The 24842-nt window shown below is 33.7% G+C and overlaps 1 protein-coding gene across 7 annotated transcripts in view; it reads left to right on the forward strand.

Annotated features, from left to right (window-relative positions):
• USP15 (ubiquitin specific peptidase 15) overlaps positions 1-24842 on the forward strand; it is a 117582-nt gene that overhangs the window by 80260 nt on the left and 12480 nt on the right. For 4 of the 7 annotated variants that reach the window (XR_008300300.1, XM_015079518.3, XM_015079519.3 and 1 more), the window contains 8 exons: positions 15995-16168; positions 17610-17768; positions 17848-18072; positions 22804-22887; positions 22978-23072; positions 23171-23362; positions 24267-24382; positions 24556-24828. Coding sequence is in view for 6 of the 7 variants with exons in the window: in XM_015079518.3 (XP_014935004.2) it covers positions 15995-16168; positions 17610-17768; positions 17848-18072; positions 22804-22887; positions 22978-23072; positions 23171-23362; positions 24267-24382; positions 24556-24828 (1318 nt within the window). In the remaining variant the exon portion in view is untranslated. Of the gene's footprint in view, positions 1-9939; positions 10086-15353; positions 15729-15994; positions 16169-17609; positions 17769-17847; positions 18073-22803; positions 22888-22977; positions 23073-23170; positions 23363-24266; positions 24383-24555; positions 24829-24842 lie in introns of those variants that run through there. The other 3 variants (XM_027071359.2, XM_053226446.1, XM_027071360.2) reach the window with 3 other exon arrangements.

A 24842-nucleotide genomic window follows, 5' to 3' on the forward strand; every position in this document is an offset into this window, starting at 1 on the left:
AGAATATAGTTTTCATGACTGGGGGAGAAATGGTATCTTTAAAAGAATGACTTGAGTCTGTGTAACTTGGCTCGTAGTGATTTTTTTGTCATGAAAACAAGCCTTCTTAAAATTTAAAAAAAATTTTTTTTTAGTTTTTAATTTACATCCGAGTTAGCTAGCAACAATGATTTCAGGTGTAGATTCCTTAAGAAAAGATGCCTTTCTTAAAATCAGATACTGAAGCAATCAAACTTATTTGTCTGCTCTTCACATTTTCTGAATGAAAATACAAATTTCTCTAGGATTAATGCTTCAACTTCTGAATTAATATAGACTTAAATGTTTTATCTGCCCCTAATTCTATAATAGGAAATGACATTAAGTATAGATTGTGGAGAAATAGAGGGATGATTTCAAGGAGTTGTAAATAATTACACCTGATTCTAATACAGAATTGTTTCTACATTATTCTGGCTATAAAAAGATCAACACCAATTTACATATACTCACTAGGTAGGATTACTTACAGTGATCACACCTTATAGCAGTGGTTAATACAATCAGACTAAAATATCTTGTATTGATTTTTTTTTTTTTTTAATTTTTAGGTAATCTCTATACTCAACATGGGGCTCAAACTCACAATCCCAGTTTCAAGGTCCCACATGCTCCATGGAGTGAGCCAGCCAGGTGCCCTTCTTGTAATGATTTTAATAATTGTTGTAAGGGTATTTATTTGTAGGGGCACCTGGGTGGCTCAGTCAGTTAAGCATCCGACTCTTGATTTTGGCTCAGGTCATGATCTCAGTTTGTGAAATCGAGCCCCTGTTCCAGGCTATGTCCTGACAGCACAGAGCCTACTTGGGAGTCTCTGTCTCATCTCTCTGATCCTAATCCGCTCATGCTCGTGCTCTCTTTCTCTCGAAATAAACAAACAACAAAAAAAGGTATTTATGGGGTGCCTGGGTGGCTCAGTTGAGCGTCTAAGTCTTGATTTTGGCTCAGGTCGTGATCTCTCAGTTCATGAGTTTGAGACCCACGTCAGGCTTCATGCTGACAGCACGGAGCCTGCTTGAGATTCTCTCTCTCTCTCTCTCTCTCCCCTCTCCTGCTCGCTCACTCACTCTCTCAAAAATAAACATTTTTTTAAAAAGGATGTTTATTTGTAATCAAAGGAAAATGTAAGAAATGTCAATCTATAATTTATAACAATAACTACAAATTTCCTCCCCTCTAAAAATAAAAACCGAAAAAAAAACAAAGTGGAAGTGGTTCCAGATTTACTTCTATCACCTAAAAATCAAACAGTTGATTTTCTTGATGGCAGAATGTTTTCTAAGATCTATTTCCTCCTTTATTAAATATACACTAATATTCAACACTTTATAGTTGGAAGATTCTAAAATGTGTCAGGCTTATAGTCTAAATTCTAAATTGCTATTATGGAATAGTGTCACTAGAAAATATAGGATATTGGACTGATAGAGCCTTAAGAAAAGGAAAGGCACACTAAATCCCCTCTAAATCCCTCTTAAGGGCTTGTTTTGTTATCTTTTGTCTATTTGTTTTAATGTATACATATAAACTCTAGTCAACTGAAGCTGTGCTATATTTATTACTAAAACCTCCCTAATTTTCTGGACTCTTTTTCTTTTTAATGTCCTTTATCTTAAAATCACCTTTCTATTTTAGTTTTTGCGTAGAAATAGTTTGTGATTATGCTTATTGCTCATGAACCACTTCATTAGTCACTTTACAAATAATTGCTTAGTTACATATTCCTTTAGTAGTGTATACATGTATGGAAAGCAGTTGCTAAGTAATATCAATAAATTCTTAACAGTGATTTGTAAACTATGCTATACGGGGCAGGGAGAGGGTCAGTGAGTTGGTTACTGAAAACCATTACTTAATAATAATATTTGAAATAAATTACTCATTTCCCTAAACTCATATTAAAAATTAACAGCCCAGTAAAGAACCTACAGCCTCTGAAAACAGTACCCTTCTTTGCAGAGTGCAGGTTTTTATATCATTGTCACTTTCTTAATTTCCTCTTCACAGAGGTTTGTCAGGGCATAAGGTATCCTTATTTCACTTATGAGAAAATTGAGGCAAGGAAAGTTTAAGTGATTTGTGTAGAACAAGTTAATAAGTGAGTTAAAACTCAGTTGTTATTCCAAACATTCTGAGATAATGTTATCTGTCAAAATTATACTAATCAACTTGTAAGAAATGCATAAAAATACTTAATTGTGGTCAGATATACATAACATAAAATTTACTATTTTAATCATTTTTAATGTCCAGTTCAGTGGCCTTAAGTATACATATTGTACAGCCATTACAAATGTTTTTTATCTAGGCCAAGTATATGGTGCCCTTAATACAAGATGGTCCCCCAAAAGTAGTATTACTTTTGTACAGATCAAAATGGTTTTGTAGAAGATTATATACACATTTACTCATTTGATAGAGTGTTCAAAACATTTTAAAAACTCCTTTTGGAATTGCTTTCCTTTTTCTTAATATCATTGATATTTCTCTTCTTTGATGATGAAGTTGATTTTCAAAAACCTGAAGTTTTTCAGAACATTATCTTCAGAATATTGTAGGTGATCAAGCTGGGTAATTCTTTTTAATCAAATATACTTATGAATTCATCCATTCATTTACTCAGCACATATTTATTGAGGGCCTACTAAGTTCCTTTCATAGGCACTAATTACAACATTGTGAACAAAACTGTATTTGTTTCCATGGAGCATAGTCTAGTAGAGAAGATAAACATTAAATAAATCATGAATTCTGATAAGCAGCATGAAGAAGAAAAATGGGGTGCTCTGAGAAAATAACAAGAACTTGGAGAATACCTGCTTGATCTTGGGTGTCATACTGTCCATAAGTAACATTTGACTTATGACCAAAGAACTCATGAATTAGGTGTGAATTAGGTGAGAGTTGAAGTTAGATGGAGAGCAATAACATGTGCAAAGCCTCTAGGACAGGCAAGTTTGAGGAGCCAAAAGATGAGTAGTAACCTGTGGAATAATATTTGAACGGGAGTGCTATAAAATGAGTCTGAAGAAGTAGGCAAAGCCAGATCATGTAGGGGGAATTTGGATTTTAATGTATTATGAAAGCATTAAAGATTCTTAGGCTACCGTAATTTCATCTGATTTATTGCAGTTATCTCCTAGCTGATTTATCTGCTTACATTCTTCATCCTCATGACCTTTTCTCAAAAGAGCAGCCAAAGCTATCCTGTTCAAACCTAAGGCATTTCCATTACTCCTTGTCTGTAATACTAAATGCTTTCTTATTTCACTCAACCAAGGTGAAGTTCTTAAAACAGATACAAGGCGCTGTATGATATGGCTGCATGCTATCTTATTTCCTTCCACTTTCTTCCATGTTCCCTTTTCTCCATCCTTATTAGCCCTAGTCTTGTGATGCCAAGAATGTTCATGCCTCAGGATCTCTGAACTTAGAATTTCCTAGCCCTGGAATTTCTTCCTCCAGATACTTATATCCTTGTTCTCTCTCTTCCTTAGGTCTCTTATTATCAGTCAGAACCTTCACACTTACTTTATATGCAGTAGTAACCACCCTCTCCACATTCCATACATCAGCTATGACCACCTCATATGCTCTCTACATATTTGGGTTTGTTCTCTGTCTGCCTTCGCCTACTTCACACACACCCACACACACACACACACACACACACACACACACACACTCACACGCAGAGTTGCATGCTCACACACACACTCCATGAGCTCAGGGCCTTTGTTTTAGTCACTGCTATAGCCCCAAATATCTGTCTACCTCCTCCTACCTCTCTCTCACATACATCCTCCATGAACACAGGGGCTTTCAGTCACTGCTGTACTTCTGTTACCTAGAACAATGTTTGATATGTAGAAGGAACTCGAGTTAATGAAAAGTGAAGAAAGTCACGTTTGTCTCTAGGTACTGGCTTGTGCATCATAATTATAGCCATTTAATGAAATTGGAGTGATGGGAGGAGAGGCACAGTAGCAGGACCAAATTTCAGGTAGGGAGAAGAATATGAGTTAATTTTTTTAGGCATATTCAGTTTGTGACAACCATGAAACATCCCAAGTTAGATACATTATAGGCAGATGGATATTCTAACAAGGAATACAGACCAGAGGCTTAGGTTAGCAATGGAAATATGGCTGCTTATAGATGATATTTAATATCAGGTATAGTTGCATCTAAATGAGGGCATCTATGAAAAAGAGGTCCCAAGACTAAGCTTTGAAATGTAACATTTGAGTGGAGTAAAAACACTGCTGTTGCCAACAGGAGAAAAGAAGATTGTTTACAGGTAGTTTCTAGATTTTGTGTTGACTTTCATTATCCTAAAAATACGAGACCAGGTTATTTGCTAAGAATGAAAGAGTAAGATTGCTTGGCAGTATTGAAATCTCCTTTGAGTCTGGAGATCAATTTAGAACGGTGTGGGTTTATTCACTTGAAATTTTCTCTAGCAGTGTTTAGCTACATGGTGTGTACAGTAGATGACTGGGTTCATATAGTAAGTAACTGGGTTTATCTAGGGTTGGAGAGAGAAAGGGCAAAGGAATTAAGAGCAGCTAAACTAGTTGTCTTGTTTTTATCGGGGTAATTTATTTAGCTAATCCAACAAACATCCACTGAGTCTCTGGGTACCAAACAGTATTCTTAGCCATTAGTAATAGAATTGAAAAAGACTGCCTGTGCTCTTAGAAGTTCTTGGTGTTGTGAATGAATTAGACGTATAAATAAATAAGACACAGTATGTGATAAGATAGAAAGCATGATCAGCCAAATGTTACAGAAGCAAAGAAAAATGAGCCCCTGGGAAATAAGTGAGGCTTCACCAAGGAGGTGACTTTTGAGTCAGGCCTTGATTTTATTTGATAAAGTACACTATTCATAATGACTTCTCTTTTATTCATCTGGTCATAAAAATAACACTGAATTACCAAAGGTACAAATACAACATTACAGCTCATGCTTGTTCCCATAATTTTCTATCACAAAAATCCCTACATTAGAAATCTATTTTACCATACTACGGGGTGCCTGAGTGACTCACTCAGTTAGCGTCTGACTTGAGCTCGGGTTAGGATCTCACAGTTCATGGGTTTAAGCCCCATGTTGGTCTCTGTGCTGACAGCTCAGAGCCTGGGGCCTGCTTCAGATTCTGTATCTCCCCCCACCCCCCGCACCTCCCCTTCTCGCACTCTATCAAAAATAAACATTAAAAAAATAAATGAAAACAAATCTATGTTACCGTACAAAAAAGCTCATTGAGTATACACACATGAAACACATATTGACACCCACTGTATGCTAGATATTAATGCTTTTTCATATGTGTGCCGGCTCTATTGAAAAGTACCTAAAATATTTTGAGCAATGACAGTATCAAGAAAACATACAGCCTTCTAAAGTGATTACATCAAAGATGATGTTCATTTGAACTTGAAGGATTTACCAGAAAATCACTGCTTTATAACCATGTCGTGTATAATTAAAAATTGAAAGTCTGTCTCTGGCTTTCATTTAGAGAGATGTTGCTTTGAAAATAAACTGAATCACTGACACACATGCACTAATCTATATACACACGTATATTCATTATGTATATATGAATATAAATATATATCTATTTATATATGTAAATATAAATATATGTAGTTGTTGTTACAGATTTGGTATGTAATTGAAGTATTATGAATGATTCTTCGGTAATTGCCCAGGACCTAATTATTATATACTTTGACAAGAAAAAGTTTTCAATAACTTTTGAAAAGAAATTATAAATTTTTAACCAAAATGTTACTAATTGTTTATAAGGAAATTCTTAATAGTAAGCTAGAACATTTTAAGATTCCTCTTATTCTCATTGTACCATACCTGAAGTGTCTGTGTCATCATGATTATACCACCATCTTCCTGGGACCTCTGCTATCTTCCCGAAACTTGTTCCATTAATCATCGTATCTTTGTTATGTACCTTTTACCTCACATTTTCACTGTGTTCCTTTCAGCATATATATATATATATATCGTCTTTTTTTTTTTTCTTCTTCTAAGTGAGGAGTGAAGAGGACTCTTAACCTTGAAAACTGAAAATAATGGTTTGTACTTTCTTCCTACTTTCTCATCTTCCATTCAGTAGTCCTCTGCAGCATAGCGTTGTAGTTACAAGCATAGGTTTTGGAACCTGACTGCTTGGATTCAAAACCTAGTTCTGCCACTTGGTTGTGTGATCTTGAATAAGAAACTTTTTAGTTTCTTCATCTGTTAAATGAAGATAAATTGTTTAACAAGTGCTTGGTACCTGGTAAACAATATGCAGTTATCAACTATTGTTAGGTCATCACTGTGACCATCATACCACCCCCAAAAAATTGCTTTTGATAAAGTCATTCTTGACCTTCTGTTTGCAGGGTTGTTTGTAGCCTCTTTATCTTTGAGATGTCACTCTTTACCTTTGAGATGTTGACATCCACTTTAACTGACAAATCTCAAATCTGTCTCCACTATAATTCTCCCTCCTGAGTTTCCTTCCAGTATATAACAATTAGATGGACATTTCTGCCTAGATAATATTACACTTAAACTAACCTTGGCTACTAAGACCAAACACTCGCCCAAGAAACCTGATCCTTTTATCTCATACTCCCTTAGTTGCAACTGTCCACCCACTAACCCAAGTCAAAAACTTGAGACTCTCCCCAGATCCTGTTCATTTCACTACCTCTTAGTGTCACTTCCATCCATCTTCTCTTCTACTGTCAGTACAATATTTGAGTACTTGAGCATCTTTTATGTGACCTGTTGAAATATATCTCTAACTCCTATCTTTATTCCTTCATTTATCCTCTTCCTCTCCATTTAGTGCATTGCTTTCAGAGTCGTTGTTTTAAAATGCAAATATAATTATTTATCTCTTTGCTTAAAACTTGCTTCTCATCACCTAAAGGATAAAACCCAAATGGGGCTTTTCCTACCTCTTAAGCCAAAACTAAAGGTTCTTGGAATTTGTTATGTATCAAACCTGTTAGTGTATACTCCTTCCTTTTCCCTCGTTGCCTTTCCCACATCTCTATCTCTCCCCCCTTTCCTCTCTTTCTTCTGGATAAATACCTATTACACAGTGAGAGCCATGAAAGTAGAGACTGTCTTTGGTTTTCTTTTATATCCCCAATGTTTAGCATAATGCCAGATAATGATTAGAACAGTATTTCTCAGAGTCTGTCTATGGATGAGACAGCATGGTTGACAAATAAGCATAGAAATTAAGTATAAGTGGTCTAAAACTTTTCTAGCAACTTGGTCAGGGTATTTTATATCTATTAAATCTCATAATAGAAGATGAGGCTTTGTTTTTTTGTATGTCATTTTTTATTTCATTTTTCTAGTGGTTCATTTTTACTGTACTTTATAAAAGTCTCAGTCTGTGATGATTTGGAAATTGTTAAGAAATTAGTTCTTTCACATAAACAGAGAAATACTGCATTAGAAAATTTACCAGAAATGTTTAGAACTTCACCTGGACCAGACTAATGATCTTTCTGGAGCTGTCTAACTCGAAAAGAGCACATTAATTTTAAAAAGAATAATAGCACATAATATATATATTTACTTCTTGCAACCGAGTAAGTCAGAAACCCAGCTATATATAAAGTTCAAGAAATAATACAGCATTACGTTCCACCGGTGCAACCAGTCCGATGGCACTTGCATCGAACTGCTATGTTAACCCCAGCCTGGCAGAGCAACCCCCAGTCCCACGCAGCTAGTTCCATGAATGATAGGAAATAATAGGAATGATAGGAAAAAATCCTTTTGGAACATTATTTTTATATTACTAGAAACTCTTCAAATAATAATCTTCTGTTCCTAATAAATATCTGTTGAGTGATTATTTAGATAAATTTAATGTTCTTTTGGATTATGAAAATAATCAGAAACCCTTCATAGTTCATGCTATTACATAGTCCTTAAACTTCTTTTTCAACTCAGCTGAAGTATTTATTGTCAGTTTGGGGTCTAGTGTAATGAAATAATGAAGAGAAGTACATGACTTGGTGATTTCCCTTAAAGAATGTAAAAATTCAGTTAAACTTCGTGAAAAATTTCTGCTATCCTTTCATGTATGCCTTCACAGGGAAACTAAAAGATCAGTGAATCAGAAATTTGTGATACTTATTTTTTCAAAAATGCTTCTATACTGAATATTATGTGCAAGGCATTGAACCACACACAAAATTATGAAGAACCATTGCTTTTTCTAAAGTCCTTCATCTTGCTTGCCTAAAATAGTGACATTCATTTCATTGTGAGCCAGTTTTGAATTATTAACAGTGTAGAGCAGATAATAATACTAAATATTACAATTGAATTCATATGCTTTAGTTCTTTAAAATAAATGCAATTTATACTAAAGTTTATTAATATTATTAGAACCATTTGATTTTAGCTTGCTTCCTATAAATAATATTAAACATAAAATCACTCATTAAATAGCCTCTTACCAAAAAAAAAATTTTTTTTCTAGACAATTGATGCTATAGCTGAGTAGTTTGAAAACCTCACTAAAATACATTCTGCCTGAAACTTGCAGTATTGTTGTTGGTATAATCATCTCAGAAGCTTTCAAATTTACTTATATTAAAAATAGATCTTCCGTCTAGTTTCTGCTGATAGCTTTTAGTATGAAAATTAATGGTCTTTACATAATCATGGCTTTTTTTAACATTGAAATCTCTAGTTATAAGCTTTACTCACTGCCAGTAACGGGGTAGACCTTTTCACAAACTTAGAATTCTCCTTCCTCAATTTTATAGATTAGAGAAAAAAATAACACTATTTCTTTGTTAGCCCACAAAATGTTCCCCATTAGTTCTCCTATTTCCCAGAGCTTTCATAATAATTCTTTATTGAATTTAAGTATTGTATGAAGAAGAAATTTCATAGAATTTGAAAGAAAGGGTGACAGCAGGAACTTAAATGAAATTTAATTTATGTCTTAAGCATAGTGACCAGGTTAATAACATACATTACATTGTTAGAACATTATCTTTGTCCAATTCAAAAATGCAGCCTTTGAAACTATTTTATGTAAAGTTCCAATATTTTAAGTTGAGTGTATGTCAGTTCTCTCTTCTCTGACTAGTTGGGAGAGGGAAAAACAGAAGTTTTGGTTTTTTGGGGGTTTTTTAAATAAATAAATTTATTCCCACTTATATTTTACTTACCTGAATTTATTTTTTAAAGAAAGCTTGGAGGGAGATTGGAAATGAAAAGCAAAATAGAATGATTGTATATGCTTTCCCAAAATAGGTGGGGAAGCTTCAGAATTGATCTCTCAAATGTAACGAGATTGGCCTTTCCTAAGGGAAAAAGTAACGAAGAATAAAATATCAGGTGTCTTAAAAATGCCTCATTTTTAAAATTTACTTGATGAAGGGGCAGGCTTATATTTATACTTCTTCATTGTAAAAATCTACATCATACTTTCCTTTCTCATCCACTGTTTCATTACAGAACTAGAGCCAATATCCCAGTATTTAGAGAAATGCTTCAGAATTCAGATCTTTTTAGAATGTCTATACTGTTGTCATGACAAAGTGAAAAACGATAGCATGGCAAATCTGAAAATTCTTTATCCATCTAATATTAAAATCCAGGAAAAAAATATTGGATTATTCTAAGGTCACTTCAGGTGTAATTTTTTAAATTATAAGAAAAGAAAATGGTTTCCTCATTTTAGATTGGGTTTTTATTTTTAGTATTGGTTAGTTTGAAGGTATAGCTACTTTTTTTTTAAAGGGTGTGAGTGGCATTACATTTTGATCAGTTACAGAATGAGTTACACAACTCAGAGCTTTAGGTAATCAAAAATTAAGTTTGTTTTCTTTCCTGTTCTAGTTACCGGTTTACTAAAATAGTGAGCATACATGATCACTTGAAAATTGGGCTTCTGGAGCACCTGAACAGAAAGGGAGTGGTTCATATTCAGCATTACAAAAGACAACTTTCTCTTTTTGAAGGGGATTACTTTGGCTATTTTCCAGGTACTGGGGAAATTCCAGATTCATTACAAGTTATTGGGATGGCTATTAATTATTCATTTCCTAAAATATGTTGATTACAGACTTGAGATTTGGTTATATAGTAGAACTTTATTTCACTTCGTCAATTAAAAAATGATATAGAAATTTATAGTGAAATACAAAATCGAGACTCTTATGAGTCATTAATTTTTTCCAGAGAACTCTAGAAACATCATTCTTATTGATCAGAACATATTTAACGGAAGAACTTTTTGAAAATAATGTAAGAGCAATAGGATTTGTGCATGTGTGTATAAGGAAAACTTATGTACAGAGCATTGTAGCCTTTCCAGCTAATTAAATAATGAAAGAAAATCATAACCTCACATAATATTCCAATTTTAGATGTATGGAAATTTGTAACCAGAGAGTTTTTCATAGAGAATTATTACTTTATAAAATAGTTGAATGGTATATGCATTCTTTTTAAAAATAGTTCTTCATGGTGGCAGTGGTTAAAGTTCTATATACATTGAACCATATGGCAGAATGTCCACTGATTGAGACATTCGATTATTTAGAAGAACTCTCTTCAGAATTTTTATACCTCATTCTAGGTTGAAGATTTAGTGAGGAGTCTTGATAAAAATATATTTCCAAATACTTTTCCTTCACATGTCTTTGACTTATATGGATTTATCCTGATAGCTTGGGGCATTCACAGTAGCTGTTTTTCTTCATTAGAAAAGCCTGCCTAGGCATTACTGGGACTTCTGTTTTTGAACTTACAGAACTTTTAGATAGGTTATAGTTATATACCAGGGTGTAATTCAGGTCTCTTTAGTCTAGTGTTTTCCCACTGTTCTCAGTTTCTGTAAGGACAGCTTCCAGTCTTTCTGTCATACAAGTTTTCATTCATTCAACACACCTTTATTAAGGTATGTGTCAGGCATTGTGCTGTAGACCCTGAGGTACAAAGGTGTAATAGACATGGAGGCTGCTTTCAAAATAAGCGCAGTGTAAGTGAGTTCAAGGTATAGAGTTTGCTCAGAAGAAGTAATATTAGTTCTTCCTTGAGGTGCTGAGCAAGATAAAATGTTGTAAGAGATACTGACATGAGTGTTAAAGAATAGGAATTTCTTACAGGGGGAGAACATTCTAAGAAAGGGAGGAAGAAGTACATGGCTAAGGTTCAATCTTAATACATTAAACTAAGGACTAATATGTCTTAAGACACAGAGCCACTTTCAGGAACAGATACTTAGTAGTCATGTCTGCTCACAAAATGACTGGCTTGCACATACCCAGGCATTCTCATTCCTCATGGATAAACCAATTTTTCATACTAGCTTATGTCCTGACCTTCCAGTTAACCAACTGGTTGTTTTATCACAAAGACTAATTTAAATTAATGAATGCCAAAACTCTTTAACATCTACTAAATGTGGAATTTAGTTTTTTAACTAAAGCAATTTTGCTTGTTCACTACTGTAAGTTTTTACTTACTCCTTTTTACATTAAGAATTGAGACTACTGGTACAGAATCCTTCTCTTCATTCTGTTTATTGCTTTATTTTTAACATAGTATTTGATAAAATTCTACCAATTGTAAGAACCACTGTAGGCACCATTCTGATATAAGTAAAATGTGGCTTAAGATCTGTGTTTTATTATGAGTCACATCACCTCATACTTGAACTTCAGTTTTTTTGGTGGTGAGTTGTAAGAGGTAGCTCTCCTTGAAATACTGAAGTGTTGGTATCTGTCAATGTCAGGTAGTTGAAATCTGAATTAACAAAGGTGAAGCTCAAAATGGCATATGACTGGTAGAACATCACAAAACTCATAAGTAGCCATAAAATAACATACTAATACTATTTATGTAATCCCTTTTGATTTTACAAAGATTTATTTATATCTGTATTCTCAGGTTTTGCTAGGAGAAACCGTTTATGTTAGGAAAGGATGAGTTTTGTTCTGTTCTGCAGTTCAAGAATCATTGAGAGTGAGAAATATATCCACATAGATGCATAAAACGTGTGATTTCAGGTCCATATTATGTCACTCAATAAAGTATCTTACAGGTTAAAAGAAGAAATTCCCTTTGTCTGTATATGTCTTAAGAAAGGAATTGTTTTGGGACAGTCCCAATCAGATGGAAAAGTGATACTTGTTATAGCAGAGGAATCTTTGAGAGAGATGCTTCAGAACTATGGTTATTGTTGTTTTTATTATTGAACTAACCAAAATCTTTATTCTTTAAAACATTGTATTTAATGGCAACTAGTCCAAATGTCCAGTTTTCTTGTATTTGTCAAAGATGTTCATTCCTCTAAGATAGCCCCATGTTAAAAGATAAAATGAATTGTATAAATTATAACTCAAACTGCAGTATGACCAATATTAAGAAACTACCTTCTTACTTCTGCCACGGTGATGGCATTGAATACTGACAACACTTGGGGCATGGAAATACTTTAGTTGTTTGACCTGTATTCTAATTATACCTTGAAATTTATACCAAAAATTAAAAGAGAACTTTTAGTATTTTAGGTGGTCTTTATACTAGTCCAAGAATATAATGATTCCCAGAATAATAATTTCAAGGTGAGGGAGAAAAGTATTGTATTTTACAATATGAGAAAGAAAAGTCTGACATCAGTTTCAGTTTTTAAACTACTATGATATGTACATTAGTAGAACACTTAAACTGTCTATTGAATTTCTGTATTTATATATGTTTGTATAAATTTTTAGAAAAATGTAGCTTGTGAGTTTCTTAACACAGTATGTTCTGGTGTATATCTGAAACTAATGTAACATTGTGTGTCAACTATACTTAAATTTTTTTAAAATTATGTTTAACAAATAGAATGTTTTTTTTTAATTTAAACATAAGGGTTACCTCAAAATATATTGGTTATGATATCTTTATAAGTAATACAAGCACTTATTAAAACTGTGTTTTGTTTTTAGTTTGTTAATGTTCAATTATAGTCATCTTCAAAATGGCTTGTGTCACTTTGAAAATAATCATTGGTCTCTGTATCAAGGACTAAAAAAAATCCAAGCAGAGACCCACTACAAAGTAGATAGTGAATTGAATGAAAGTTAAAAGGATGGGAAAGTTTTTTGGTGTTTGCTTGTTTGTATGTTTCAGTTTATTTATTTTACATAATCTCTACTCTGGGGCTCAGGCTCACAACCCTGAGATCAAGAGTCACACAAAAGCATGGGCAAGTTTTTAATAGGTGCTGTCCTTCTTTTGGTTTATATAATTTAAACCAAGTGATTTAAACCATTAAATCAGGTGGAAGTGCTTGATGAAGTTTTTGAGATTATCCATTACCAGCTAATATATTTTTGCCTCCCTAAGTAATAATTCATTCAAGAAAAATTTGCTCTGTGCCAAACATTGGAGGAAAAGATTTAAAAAGCCAAAAGGATAAAAACATTTGTATATGTAGGCAAAAACATGTTTTATTAAACGTGTGTTTATTGTACACATACTGAGTGCTGGAGATATACATATAATTGATATTATGGTTCCTGCTCTCATGAAGGTCACAGTCCATTTGGCAAGACAGGTAAACTAAAAATTAAAGTTACAGTATCTTAGAAAATAAGTGGTGTAGTACAAGTGAGCATTATGCAATATGGAAACATACCAAAGGAAACATTAGAAGGAAATCTAGGAATACTTCCCAGACAGGATACCTGAATCTTGATGGTTTAGTAGAAGTTAATAGAACAAAGAAGGTATATTTCACATAGATGGATTGATGTTGCAAATTTAAGAGTGAGAGAATACATGGAGGTCAAGGAACCTAAAGTAATTAAATGAGGCTAGGATAGAGTCACATAAAGGTATTAGCAAGATAAGAGGCCACATAGGTGGGCAAAAGACAGACTCTTCTCAAAAATTGAGATTTCAATCTGAAATTGCTATTATTTTTAGCATGAAAGTGATATAAATTTTAGAAAAATCACTCCGGATGCTACTGGAAAGCTACAGATTTTAAATTATATTTGGAAGTTCTTTGCAAGATAAGGATACATAGAATTAAGTGAAAACAAAGTTCAAAAATTATTCACATCTGTACAACTTGGTTCTTAGTTTGGTAAAACCATAAATTAGGTTCTTTGTATAATTGTGTTACATTAGTAGAATATCATATTCTTAGTATAACCCTGAACTGATCAAATTCAAGGATTTGAAAACTAACTGATAATTGTTGGAAATGCTGTCTGACCTCCCCTTTGCCTCATTGACTATATAGTGTTCATCCTGTTTGTATTAAATCAGATGATACTACTAAGTGGTGGCATTTAGTGTAGCCATGGTGTATTCTGGGTTGCCTGACCCTACCTCTAGTGCTGGGTTTATAGTTAAAAGAACATATAATGCAAAAGGAAAAGAGAATGAATCTCAAAAGCTGTGTAAGATTTTGAGAGGTTGACATGTAAAAGGAGTTCAGAAGTTGGAAAGTATCCTTTCCTGAATCGCCTCCTACACTGTAATCTACCTTTATCTTCCTCTTGCTCCCATAAAATTTGATATCTGCTGAAAATGGCTTGTAAATGACACTAAGGTCTATATAGTCCACTCTAAACATTTTTATTTGCTTTCATTGCCTAAGAATTAATTATATAATAACAAATTCCATGATATTATAAACAATTTCCCTTTTGCCTTATTATAGGTACTAGACTATCAATTTGAGCAGTATTGTATTATTTTTATTACATTGAAAATGCCAAAATAGATGTTATGGTTACTTAAGTAAACCTAAATTAATTCATAATTGAAACCACAAAACAGAACATCATAATTTATTTCAAAAAATCAAATATGCTTAATTTTGAAGTTTTAGTCAAACAGTACATGGTATATAGACATAGTTTATGGCATGCCAGTTATTGGCATGAACCCAGCAGGTTGAACTTTTCATAGCTACCAAGACTGTTCAATCCCAGACTATTAACCTGAGTGATAAGCAAGCTGTGAAAAACTTTGACTCCCAAGACCAATGTCTTCCTGCAGTAAAAAATAAAAAAAGAAAAGTATATGTCAGTCATTACATATTCTATTTAATGACTCTAGACATCTAATTCATAAAGTAATATTGGGTTCTTAATAAAGAATAACATTGGGTTCAAATTATATGGTATTGTCAACTTAAAATTATTCTATCTTGAGATAAAGTGTTATGGAAATACTGTACTTCTGGCATCCATTTTATTTTAACTCCTAAATTATTTCATTCTGAATAGAAAGGAGATGGAGAATTAACTAATTCATAGTTTTAATCTTGCCAAAAAGGAAAATTGAATTGTCATGATACTGAAGAACTGGAGGAAGTAGGAACACACTTAGCCAGAGTTCACATAACAAAAGTTAAGTTTCCTCAGGCTCAGTGAATCTGTACTGTCCCTTCTAAAATTGGTTGACCAAATGGAAAATGTAAAGGCTGCTCTTTCATAAGGAATTGACAATGGAAGCAATAAATACCTCTTTAAAGTTAATTTCTTGCTTGCACTCTATCTCAGTTTTTACCTACTTAGGCTAATTTGCAGGTGCCTGGGATGAGTAGACAAACCATAATTTCTACCAATCAAGTAAAAGAAGGAAAGAAAACTCTGAGCTTCTCTCCCAGTTAACAGGTAGTTTGCTGTGGTTAAAATTAATGCAGATTTTACAGCAACAAATAATAGCATTTTCATTTATTATAAGTAATTGATTTGAAATTTGGGAAATGAATAGTTGAGTGCATCATTTGAGTGTTCATTTGACCAGTTATTTATTAGTTCATGAGGCCATCATTTAAATTTTTCTCTATATATTATGGCAAGTCCGTTTGTTTCTCTCTTCATTTTACATGTTTAACCTGTGGTTACTTTTACTTGAAAATGTGTTTTATTCTTTGCAGTGTTTGAGCAACACTCCTCCACTTACTGAATATTTCCTCAATGATAAGTATCAAGAAGAACTCAATTTTGACAATCCCTTAGGAATGAGAGGTGAAATAGCTAAATCTTACGCTGAATTGATCAAACAAATGTGGTCTGGAAAATTTAGCTATGTCACACCAAGAGCCTTTAAGGTTAGTATGGTTAATACATTTTCGTTAGGGCTATATGACCCCCAGAACAAAAATGTGTTCTTTGGGGGAAGCCCTGAAAAATCATAGCTGTTACATTGGTTTATGGCCCTCCATAGGGACCTAGCACAAATAGAAAGATACACAGTATATCAGTGCTGTTCAATTTTCTGGGTGGGAGGTGTGGTGGACGATTACTTTAAAATGTCTAAAAAATCTCTGGGAGATGGGGAGGGAAATATTGAAATAAAGATTGGAAAACACTGTTATGGTACAAAATGACAAGAAAGAGACAGCAGAGCATAGGCAGGTTGCTTTATAATAAGTACATATATGAGAAACCTACATAAATTTATTTATACAAATGTAAAGGCTAAATTTGGGCATGTCATTGAAGTCTAAGCACTCAGGTTATTTTGAGAGTCCTTGTAAATTTGAAAAATTATTAAAATGAAACTAGTCTATATAACCAGCGCTAAATATGAATTACTTTCAATATAATCCTTACACTTTTAAGTTCATTCTTTTTTGTGAAGTGGTTTCTTACAACCAATAAAACTTTAATTTGTCATTCAAATAAGAATGAAATTTAGTTTTATATAGTTAAAAGAGTTTTCCTATTTATTTACAGGTGAGATCTATGGGAAATTTTAAACTTAAAAGAGAATAAGAAGCTCTCAGCTTTCAGCCATTTTTAAATATACACAAATGACACTCATATAGGACATCTGCTAAGCACTATTTTATTAACTGTATACTAGTTCCTAAAACATAAAAACAACAAATCAAAATACTCCTGTATTTATCTTAACTTTCTAAGCTTTGAACAAGCTACTTTAGACACACTATTTCTCAATCCTTACCCAGGATTCTAGTTAGTTTCATTTTGCCAGCTATTCTCTTTTAAAATTATGTGTAAACAGGCTCTTGATATCTGACTTTTCCTTTCACATTTCTTTTCAGTCTTATAAAAAAATAGTACTGCAAAGACTAGGAAAATTATATATGAACACAAACATTCCTTTTATCTCTGGGATTTACCCTCTTTTTTATACACAGAAACTAAAGGAGAACATTATAATTTTTTCTAGTGACCCGGAAATATTATTGAATTTTAATAAGCTTGAGTATTTCCAAATCCTTTGTACAAAACTCTACCATATTTTCTCCTTGTTATTTCCTCAGGTCAACATTTCTACATTAGAGATTAGTTATAATTTTAAAAATGTTTTTAGATATGTAATTATCTGTATGAACTTATGTGTCTGTAGTTACCATATCTGCAAATGACTGCCAAAGTGCCACAAGTTGTTTTGAGGGTTACAAATAGATTGTAACAGAGTCCGTGAATTCACAAATATAAAATCCATAAATAATGAGAATCATATTTGTTTTAATCAATTTTGTCCCCGTAACTGATTTTGTATTTTTGCTTTTCTTGCAGACGCAAGTAGGACGTTTTGCACCTCAGTTCTCTGGATACCAGCAGCAGGACTGTCAAGAGCTATTAGCTTTCCTATTAGATGGACTGCATGAGGATTTGAATCGAATTAGGAAAAAACCATATATACAGTTAAAAGATGCTGATGGAAGGCCAGATAAGGTAAATTTAATAATATCATTGTCACCATTGTTACAATAATGTGATATTTCTGTGTAATATGTGTCTGTTTTTCTTACAGATAGTTGCTGAAGAAGCCTGGGAAAACCATTTAAAAAGAAATGATTCTATCATAGTAGATATATTTCACGGCCTTTTCAAATCAACTTTAGTTTGTCCTGAATGTGCTAAGATTTCAGTAACATTTGATCCTTTTTGTTACTTGACACTTCCATTGCCCATGAAAAAAGAACGTACTTTGGAAGTTTATTTGGTTAGAATGGATCCACTTACCAAACCTATGCAGGTAGGTCATGATTATTTTCTTTGCCTTTGTTGCTTTTATTAAAACTTAGTGTCGAGGGGCGCCTAGGTGGCTCAGTTGGTCTAGTGTCTGACTCTTGATTTCAGTTCAGGTCATGATCCCAGGGTCGTGGGATCAAGCCCCATGTCAGACTCCACGCTAAGCTTGGAGCCTGATTAAGACTCTGTCTCTTTCTATCCTGCCCCTCTTCCACACTCACATGCACTCTGTCTCTCTCTCTAAAATTAAAAAAACAAAACAAAAACTTAAGTGTTGAGACCTTGTGTCTCAAGCACAATTCAATAATTAAGTTTATATATGTAAGAGATTTTATAAGCTAAATACTTTGGAAATTAATACACCTTTTTAGAATCGTGAAAGGCTGAGGGATGTGTAAAGTATCATTATTTGTAAAAATAAAATTCTCAAAGGCTTTTTCTTACAAAAGAAAAAATGAGAGGTTCAGTTTTGCAATGTTATGATAAATATTTTTCCTATTTTCCAACTTTAATGTTAATTGTAATTTTTTTCTAGTGTCTTTTGAAAATAAAACTAATAGTACACATTTTGATTCATGTTATGATAATGGTATATTTAAATACCTGTAATTTTTAGGCATGTTAACAACTTGGAGGAGAAATAGAAATTTAGTTGGGCTGGGATGCCTGGGTGGCTCAGTCTACCCGACTGAGTCCAACTCTTGATTTTGGCTCAAGTCATGATCTCACAGTCATGAGATTGAGCACCACATCGGGCCCCATACTGGACATGGAGCCTGCTTAAGATTCTCTCTCTCTCCCTTTCACCCCTCTCCTTCTCTCTCTCAAAAAAAAAAAATAAATTTAAAAATTTTAAAAAAGGGGGGCACCTGGCTGGCTCAGTTGGTTAAGCGTCCGACTTCAGCTCAGGTCCTGATGTCACTGTTCACGAGTTCAGGCCCTGCATTGGGCTCTGTGCTGATAGCATGGAGCCTGGAACCTGCTTTGAGTTCTGGGTCTCTCTCTCTTTTTCTGCCCCTCCCCCACTCATGCTCTCTCTCAAAAATAAGTAAACATTAAAAAAAAATTAAAGAAATTTAGTTCAGCTATAAATACTTGCTTCAATAATGTTCTAATCTTCTAACAGTTTGGAGTATCAAACACTGGTTATTCAATTCAAGAGCCCTGAAAAAGGCCTTAATATCAGTTGTCAGCCTGATTCCATTGCCTAGTATTATAGGATTATTTTTAAAATTTGTGAAGCAAAGCACTATATTTCCTCCCTTTATTAATCCTTTTCTGACACATGACCCACCCTAACAAAAGTAGTTCCTTCCTCTTCTACCTTCAGTTCCCCTAAAATTCTCTTCCCGCACTTAACCAAATTTCCCTATAACTTTGGTTTACTTTATCATTTCTCTGCTAGACCATGAGTTCTGCAGAAATGCATTCCTAATGGAGAAATATTCAAAAATTCTATTCATTCAAATATGTGTTGGACGCCTAGTGAGAGTGTAAAGCTCTGTTTGGCAAACGGTTCTGGAGGCTAGAAGTCTTACGATCAAGAGTGCCAGCATGGTTGGTTTCTAGTGCAGACTCTGTCTTGTCCTCACTGTGTTTACATAGAGAGACCACATGTATGCACGTAATCTGTAAGGGCACCCACCTTTTTGATCTCATCTAAACTTTCTAAAAGCCCATCTCCAAAGGCTATTACATTGGTGGTCAGGGCTTCAACATATAAATTTTAAGGGGACACAATTCAGCTAATAACAATGTCATGAAATCAATATGAAACATTTGCTTTTAACGCATTTACAGTCTTACCGTTAATTTAGTCAAAGTGTTTGGTTTTACTGTCAGCAAGGGCACAGTAAATGAAGTGTTCATCATAAAAGTACAGTCCTTTCATTCAAAGTAATTAAAGTGTGGTGGAGACTAGTCAGTTGTAGAAATTCCCCCTATTTCTTTTGCTGCTGCTTTTATGTTTTCTTCCTGAAGTCAATGAGCCTGATGCCCTCGTGTCAATATTTCATTCAGTAGTACTAAGAATATTAAGGAAGGCCAGTAAAGACCCGCTTTTATTTTTGACCAGGGGAGATGTGTTCACATTTCTAAAATCACATCCTTTAATAAGTATAGAATTAACATTCTTTTCAATGGAGGGAAACCATGGCAATGCTAAACTACACCCTTACCTCTCTAGTTTGTAAGTTTACAAGTATATGCCAAAGAGTATAGTGGAATGAGAGAGCAGCATAAAACAATAAGTAAAAATTGATCACAACAAAAGAATATACTCTGTTTCTCCACAGTACATTTGTTAAAGACCGTATTCTCCCATGCCAATAATATCATCTATATTACGTAGAGACAGATTGCATTCAAATTACACATTAGCCCAGAGGCATGTATTGAATATTCTCCCATGATTTGGATTTTAAATTATTTTTCCAGCAATATTAATTTCATTAGTATACCTCTTTTCTCACTTGGTTTTTTTTTTCTCACCAAAAGTACAGATTTGTAGAGGTTGGAGTCATGGTCAGCACAGAAGAATTGGGAGGTTTTTTTCCAGTTGGAGGCTGTAACAACTCAAATACAAAATGATAGCCTCATTAACAATGTGCTTTAACCAGCTGGAGAGGAAAGGGAAATTAGCTGAGTTAACCTACTTGATGAGTTTTCCCATCACCGAAGTTGATTTAGGTCATAGAAGTTTATTAGTAATTGTATTGAACATGTATTACGTATTGGAACTTAAGATTCTGCAAAGTGCTAGAAATACAAAAGTGTTCCTAGAAATACAAAAGTGTTCCTGTTTCTTGTTCCCAAGAAGTTTGTCATGCAGTGTGAAAAGTGCTATGATAAGGTACTTTAGGAGTATATAGAAGGAGTGACATACCCAAACTGGTAATAATGCCGGTGTTGAATCCTTAAGGATGATTAGGATTTAAACAAGTGAAAGCTGAAAATAAAGGTATTGTAGACCAAGAGATTGGCATATACAAAGAGCTAAAGGCGAAAGAGGACATGTCCCACTTCTGGAAATTATAAGTAGATAATATGGTAAGTGCTCACAAAGAATTTTGACACCATGATAGGAAGTTGGACTTCATCTTAAAAGCTAGGGCACCCATCGAAGGTTACTAAACAGATTTGTATTAGAGAAAGAAGATTCAAGCTAGTACAAAGATTGAATTGGAAAAGCTTAGGTCAGATGTACTAAGACCATGTAAGAGGTTTTTGCAGTGATCAGATGACAAATGAAAAGCGCTTGAACTCTTAATATTAGTGTCAGGATGGCAGTTTGAAGAACCAGTTGAGTATAAGAAACAAAAATGTTTACAAGTATACAAAGATGATGCCAAGCTTACTGGGTTGTAAAACTGAGGAAATAGTGGTGTTATTTATTTTAATGGGATATATAGGAAGAAAGATTTAGGAAGAAACCTGTTTTAATATTGGATATGTTGACCTAATAATGACTTAAATCATGTGTAGTCCTGGACATGCTGAAATGCATGAAGAAAATTTAGGTAGAGTTTTCATTAGGTGTTGAGTTTATGTATCTAGACTAGAGAAGAGATGTCTGTTCTTGAGATAGAAATTGGGTAGTGAGGTTTATGAAAATGATAGTGAATATCTTAGAAGGATGAGATCCCCAAGGCTAGGATGACCTTATAATCTATCACCTAAACCAGAACTCTTAAAAATAAAAGGGGCCATTATTAATAATTATACAAGGACAGCGGACTAAATCAGGACTGGCCAAAGCAGACTGGGATATATTATCACAGTCTCTAAAGAGAGCATATAGAATTCAGAAGAGGGCTAGGGTCAAACTCTAACAGGGTTTGACAACCTTGGTTACAGTTTAAATAAAGAGATGAAGACAAAAGCCACGAATGGATTGTTAAGTGAATGGGAAGTGAGGAAGTTAAGATAGTCCATGTAGACATTACTTTTAACAATGTTATTTAGAAAGCAGAGGAGAAAGATAATTAGAGGGGAATTTTTAGAGGGAAAGCAATGAGGGACTGGTTTCCTTTTTTTTTTTTTTTTTTTTTTTGAGAGATTTGTAAATTATATGGTAAGAGAAATGAGAGAAAAAGCAAATAAGAGATGCACAGAATTTCTGGCAACTGTTGAAGGATCTGTTGAGACTTGGGCACTATGAATTTGTTGCAAACCAGTCTCTAAAGTTGGTCAGGTTCCTCCAGCATATCCAAACAGCTCTAAGAAAGTATAGCAAAAATAAAACTGAATAACAAAATAAAGGTTTTGCAATAGAGTAGTTGAAGTGATGAATCAGTCATATGGGATCTGGATGGAAGGTGTATGAAGACAGTAGGAAGCTGGTAAACTTGGAGAAAATTGAGAATTAAAAGGACTAGAGCTCTAAATGCAAGCCAAGAATAGGAAAAAATGAATTTCCAGGAAAATTAAGTAGTGGTTGGTTAGTCAGTAGTATGAAAAGAGTTTAAGATATCAGAGGTGAAGCCAGTTTATGACAAGGTGCAAGAAGTGAACTGCAGTTGAAAGTAAGTGTGGGTCTTTGTATCAAAGAGCCAAGAAACAGTAAGGCTAAGATAAATTATCCCAATGAAAAATGGTGGCGAGGATGACGGCAGGATTGGAGACAGACACTGTAAGCCAAATACCACGCGAATGTGAGGAAGTCACATGAGGTCATTTCCAACTACTAAATATTTTTTCCAAAGTAATCAATTCATTATAATTTTTTGTTTTTTAGTACAAAGTGGTTGTCCCCAAAATTGGAAACATACTTGATCTTTGTACAGCATTGTCTGCTTTGTCAGGAGTACCTGCAGATAAGGTAAGATGTTTCTGGGTTTGAAGTATGTAAGTTGGAGTTGAGTTTTTCAGTGATGTAAAACCAGATTAATAGAAATTTATTTCCTTTTAGATGATAGTTACTGATATATACAATCATAGATTTCACAGAATATTCGCTATGGATGAAAATCTTAGTAGTATTATGGAACGGGATGATATTTATGTGTAAGTATAAAATTCATTGTGCAAAATATTACTTGGGAAAAATTCAGAGGAAATAACGTAAAAGTTTTCAGAGTTTATGGTCAGTTTTGTCCTTACAGGTTTGAAATTAATATCAATAGGACAGAAGATACAGAGCATGTGATTATTCCTGTTTGCCTAAGAGAAAAATTTAGACACTCAAGTTATACCCACCATACTGGTTCCTCACTTTTTGGTCAGCCTTTTCTTATGGCTGTACCACGAAACAACACTGAAGATAAACTCTATAATCTCCTGCTTTTGAGAATGTGGTAAGTGTCAGACAGTTCTTCATTGACAAAACAATAAAATAGTTAATAAAAAATATGCAGCATACTATCAGAATATAATTTGATAACCCTATATTATCTCAACTTTGTTTAAACAGGTAGCAACTTAAAAAATCAAATTATAGTTTAATTTTGTCTCTTAATCATGTAAAACACATTACTGAGGTAATTTCAAACCGTGAAAGTGAATTCTTTTAGCTGTTTTACACCGGAAGTTTACAGTTGGAAGAAAATAGGAACTTGTCATATCAGCACTGTAAAATTGAAACAAATTTCAGATATTTCGTTTTGTTAAACACATTGCTAGTTTAAGAACTCGTACTGATGGTTTTATTTAAAAGGATAAACGTTCATGCTTGATGGTATTTTAAGGCAACCCCTTTTTTGTCTTCCTAAAACCTTGATTTGAATTATAATATAATCAAGACTTCCATTTGATCCCTTTTATTTTATCATTTTTAACTGACATGTAGTATTCTTTCTTGCATACCTCTTTGAATTGTTACAATCCCAGAACCCATACATAAAGATCATATTATAGAGTTATAAGTAATCTTGGCAATAATACATATCATCTAAATGTGGATATTTATATAATAATTTTTTTAAGTCAAGAAATTATTTGCCACAAACTTTTAGCATAGAAAGATGTTAAAACCCTAGAAGTAACAAATTGCTGTCTTTCTTTTTATATAGACAACCAAAACAGAAATGATTAGTGACTTGCACTTATGGTGCTAGATCCCGAGTTTGAATTTATCCTTGAATGTAGTATAAGACCAGCATTACTCCATTAAAAAGTTATGTTTTACTGAAGGAATGGAAAATGTTTTTTTAAGGTTTCTACCTTCATAGAACTTAAATTTGATTTCTGATTTTATTTAAGCCGGTATGTCAAAATATCTACTGAAACCGAAGAAACCGAAGGATCCCTACACTGCTGTAAGGACCAAAATATTAATGGGAACGGCCCAAATGGCATACATGAAGAAGGCTCACCAAGTAAGACTTTCCTGTTAAATTATAACACCTTTCACTTGGATTATTGCCTCAGAAAAAAAGAAGATGGGGATTAAGGAACTGAAAAATATCTTCAAGCTGGGAAAAATAATGTTAATATTAATTTTGAAATGTAGCGTTGGGTTTATTTAAAGACTTCTAATGTCTAAAATTAGGTGAGATGGAAACAGATGAACCAGATGATGAATCCAGCCAGGATCAAGAACTTCCCTCCGAGAATGAAAACAGTCAGTCTGAAGATTCAGTTGGAGGAGATAATGATTCTGAAAATGGATTATGTACTGAGGAAACTTGTAAAAGTCAACTCACGGGACACAAAAAAAGACTATTTACATTCCAGTTCAACAATTTAGGCAATACTGATATCAACTACATCAAAGATGACACCAGGCATATAAGATTTGACGAGAGGCAGCTTAGACTAGATGGTAAGTGTGAAAAA

This window comes from Acinonyx jubatus, chromosome B4 (genome assembly GCF_027475565.1).
Source record: "Acinonyx jubatus isolate Ajub_Pintada_27869175 chromosome B4, VMU_Ajub_asm_v1.0, whole genome shotgun sequence".
In the NCBI taxonomy this organism is placed as follows: domain Eukaryota; kingdom Metazoa; phylum Chordata; class Mammalia; order Carnivora; family Felidae; genus Acinonyx; species Acinonyx jubatus.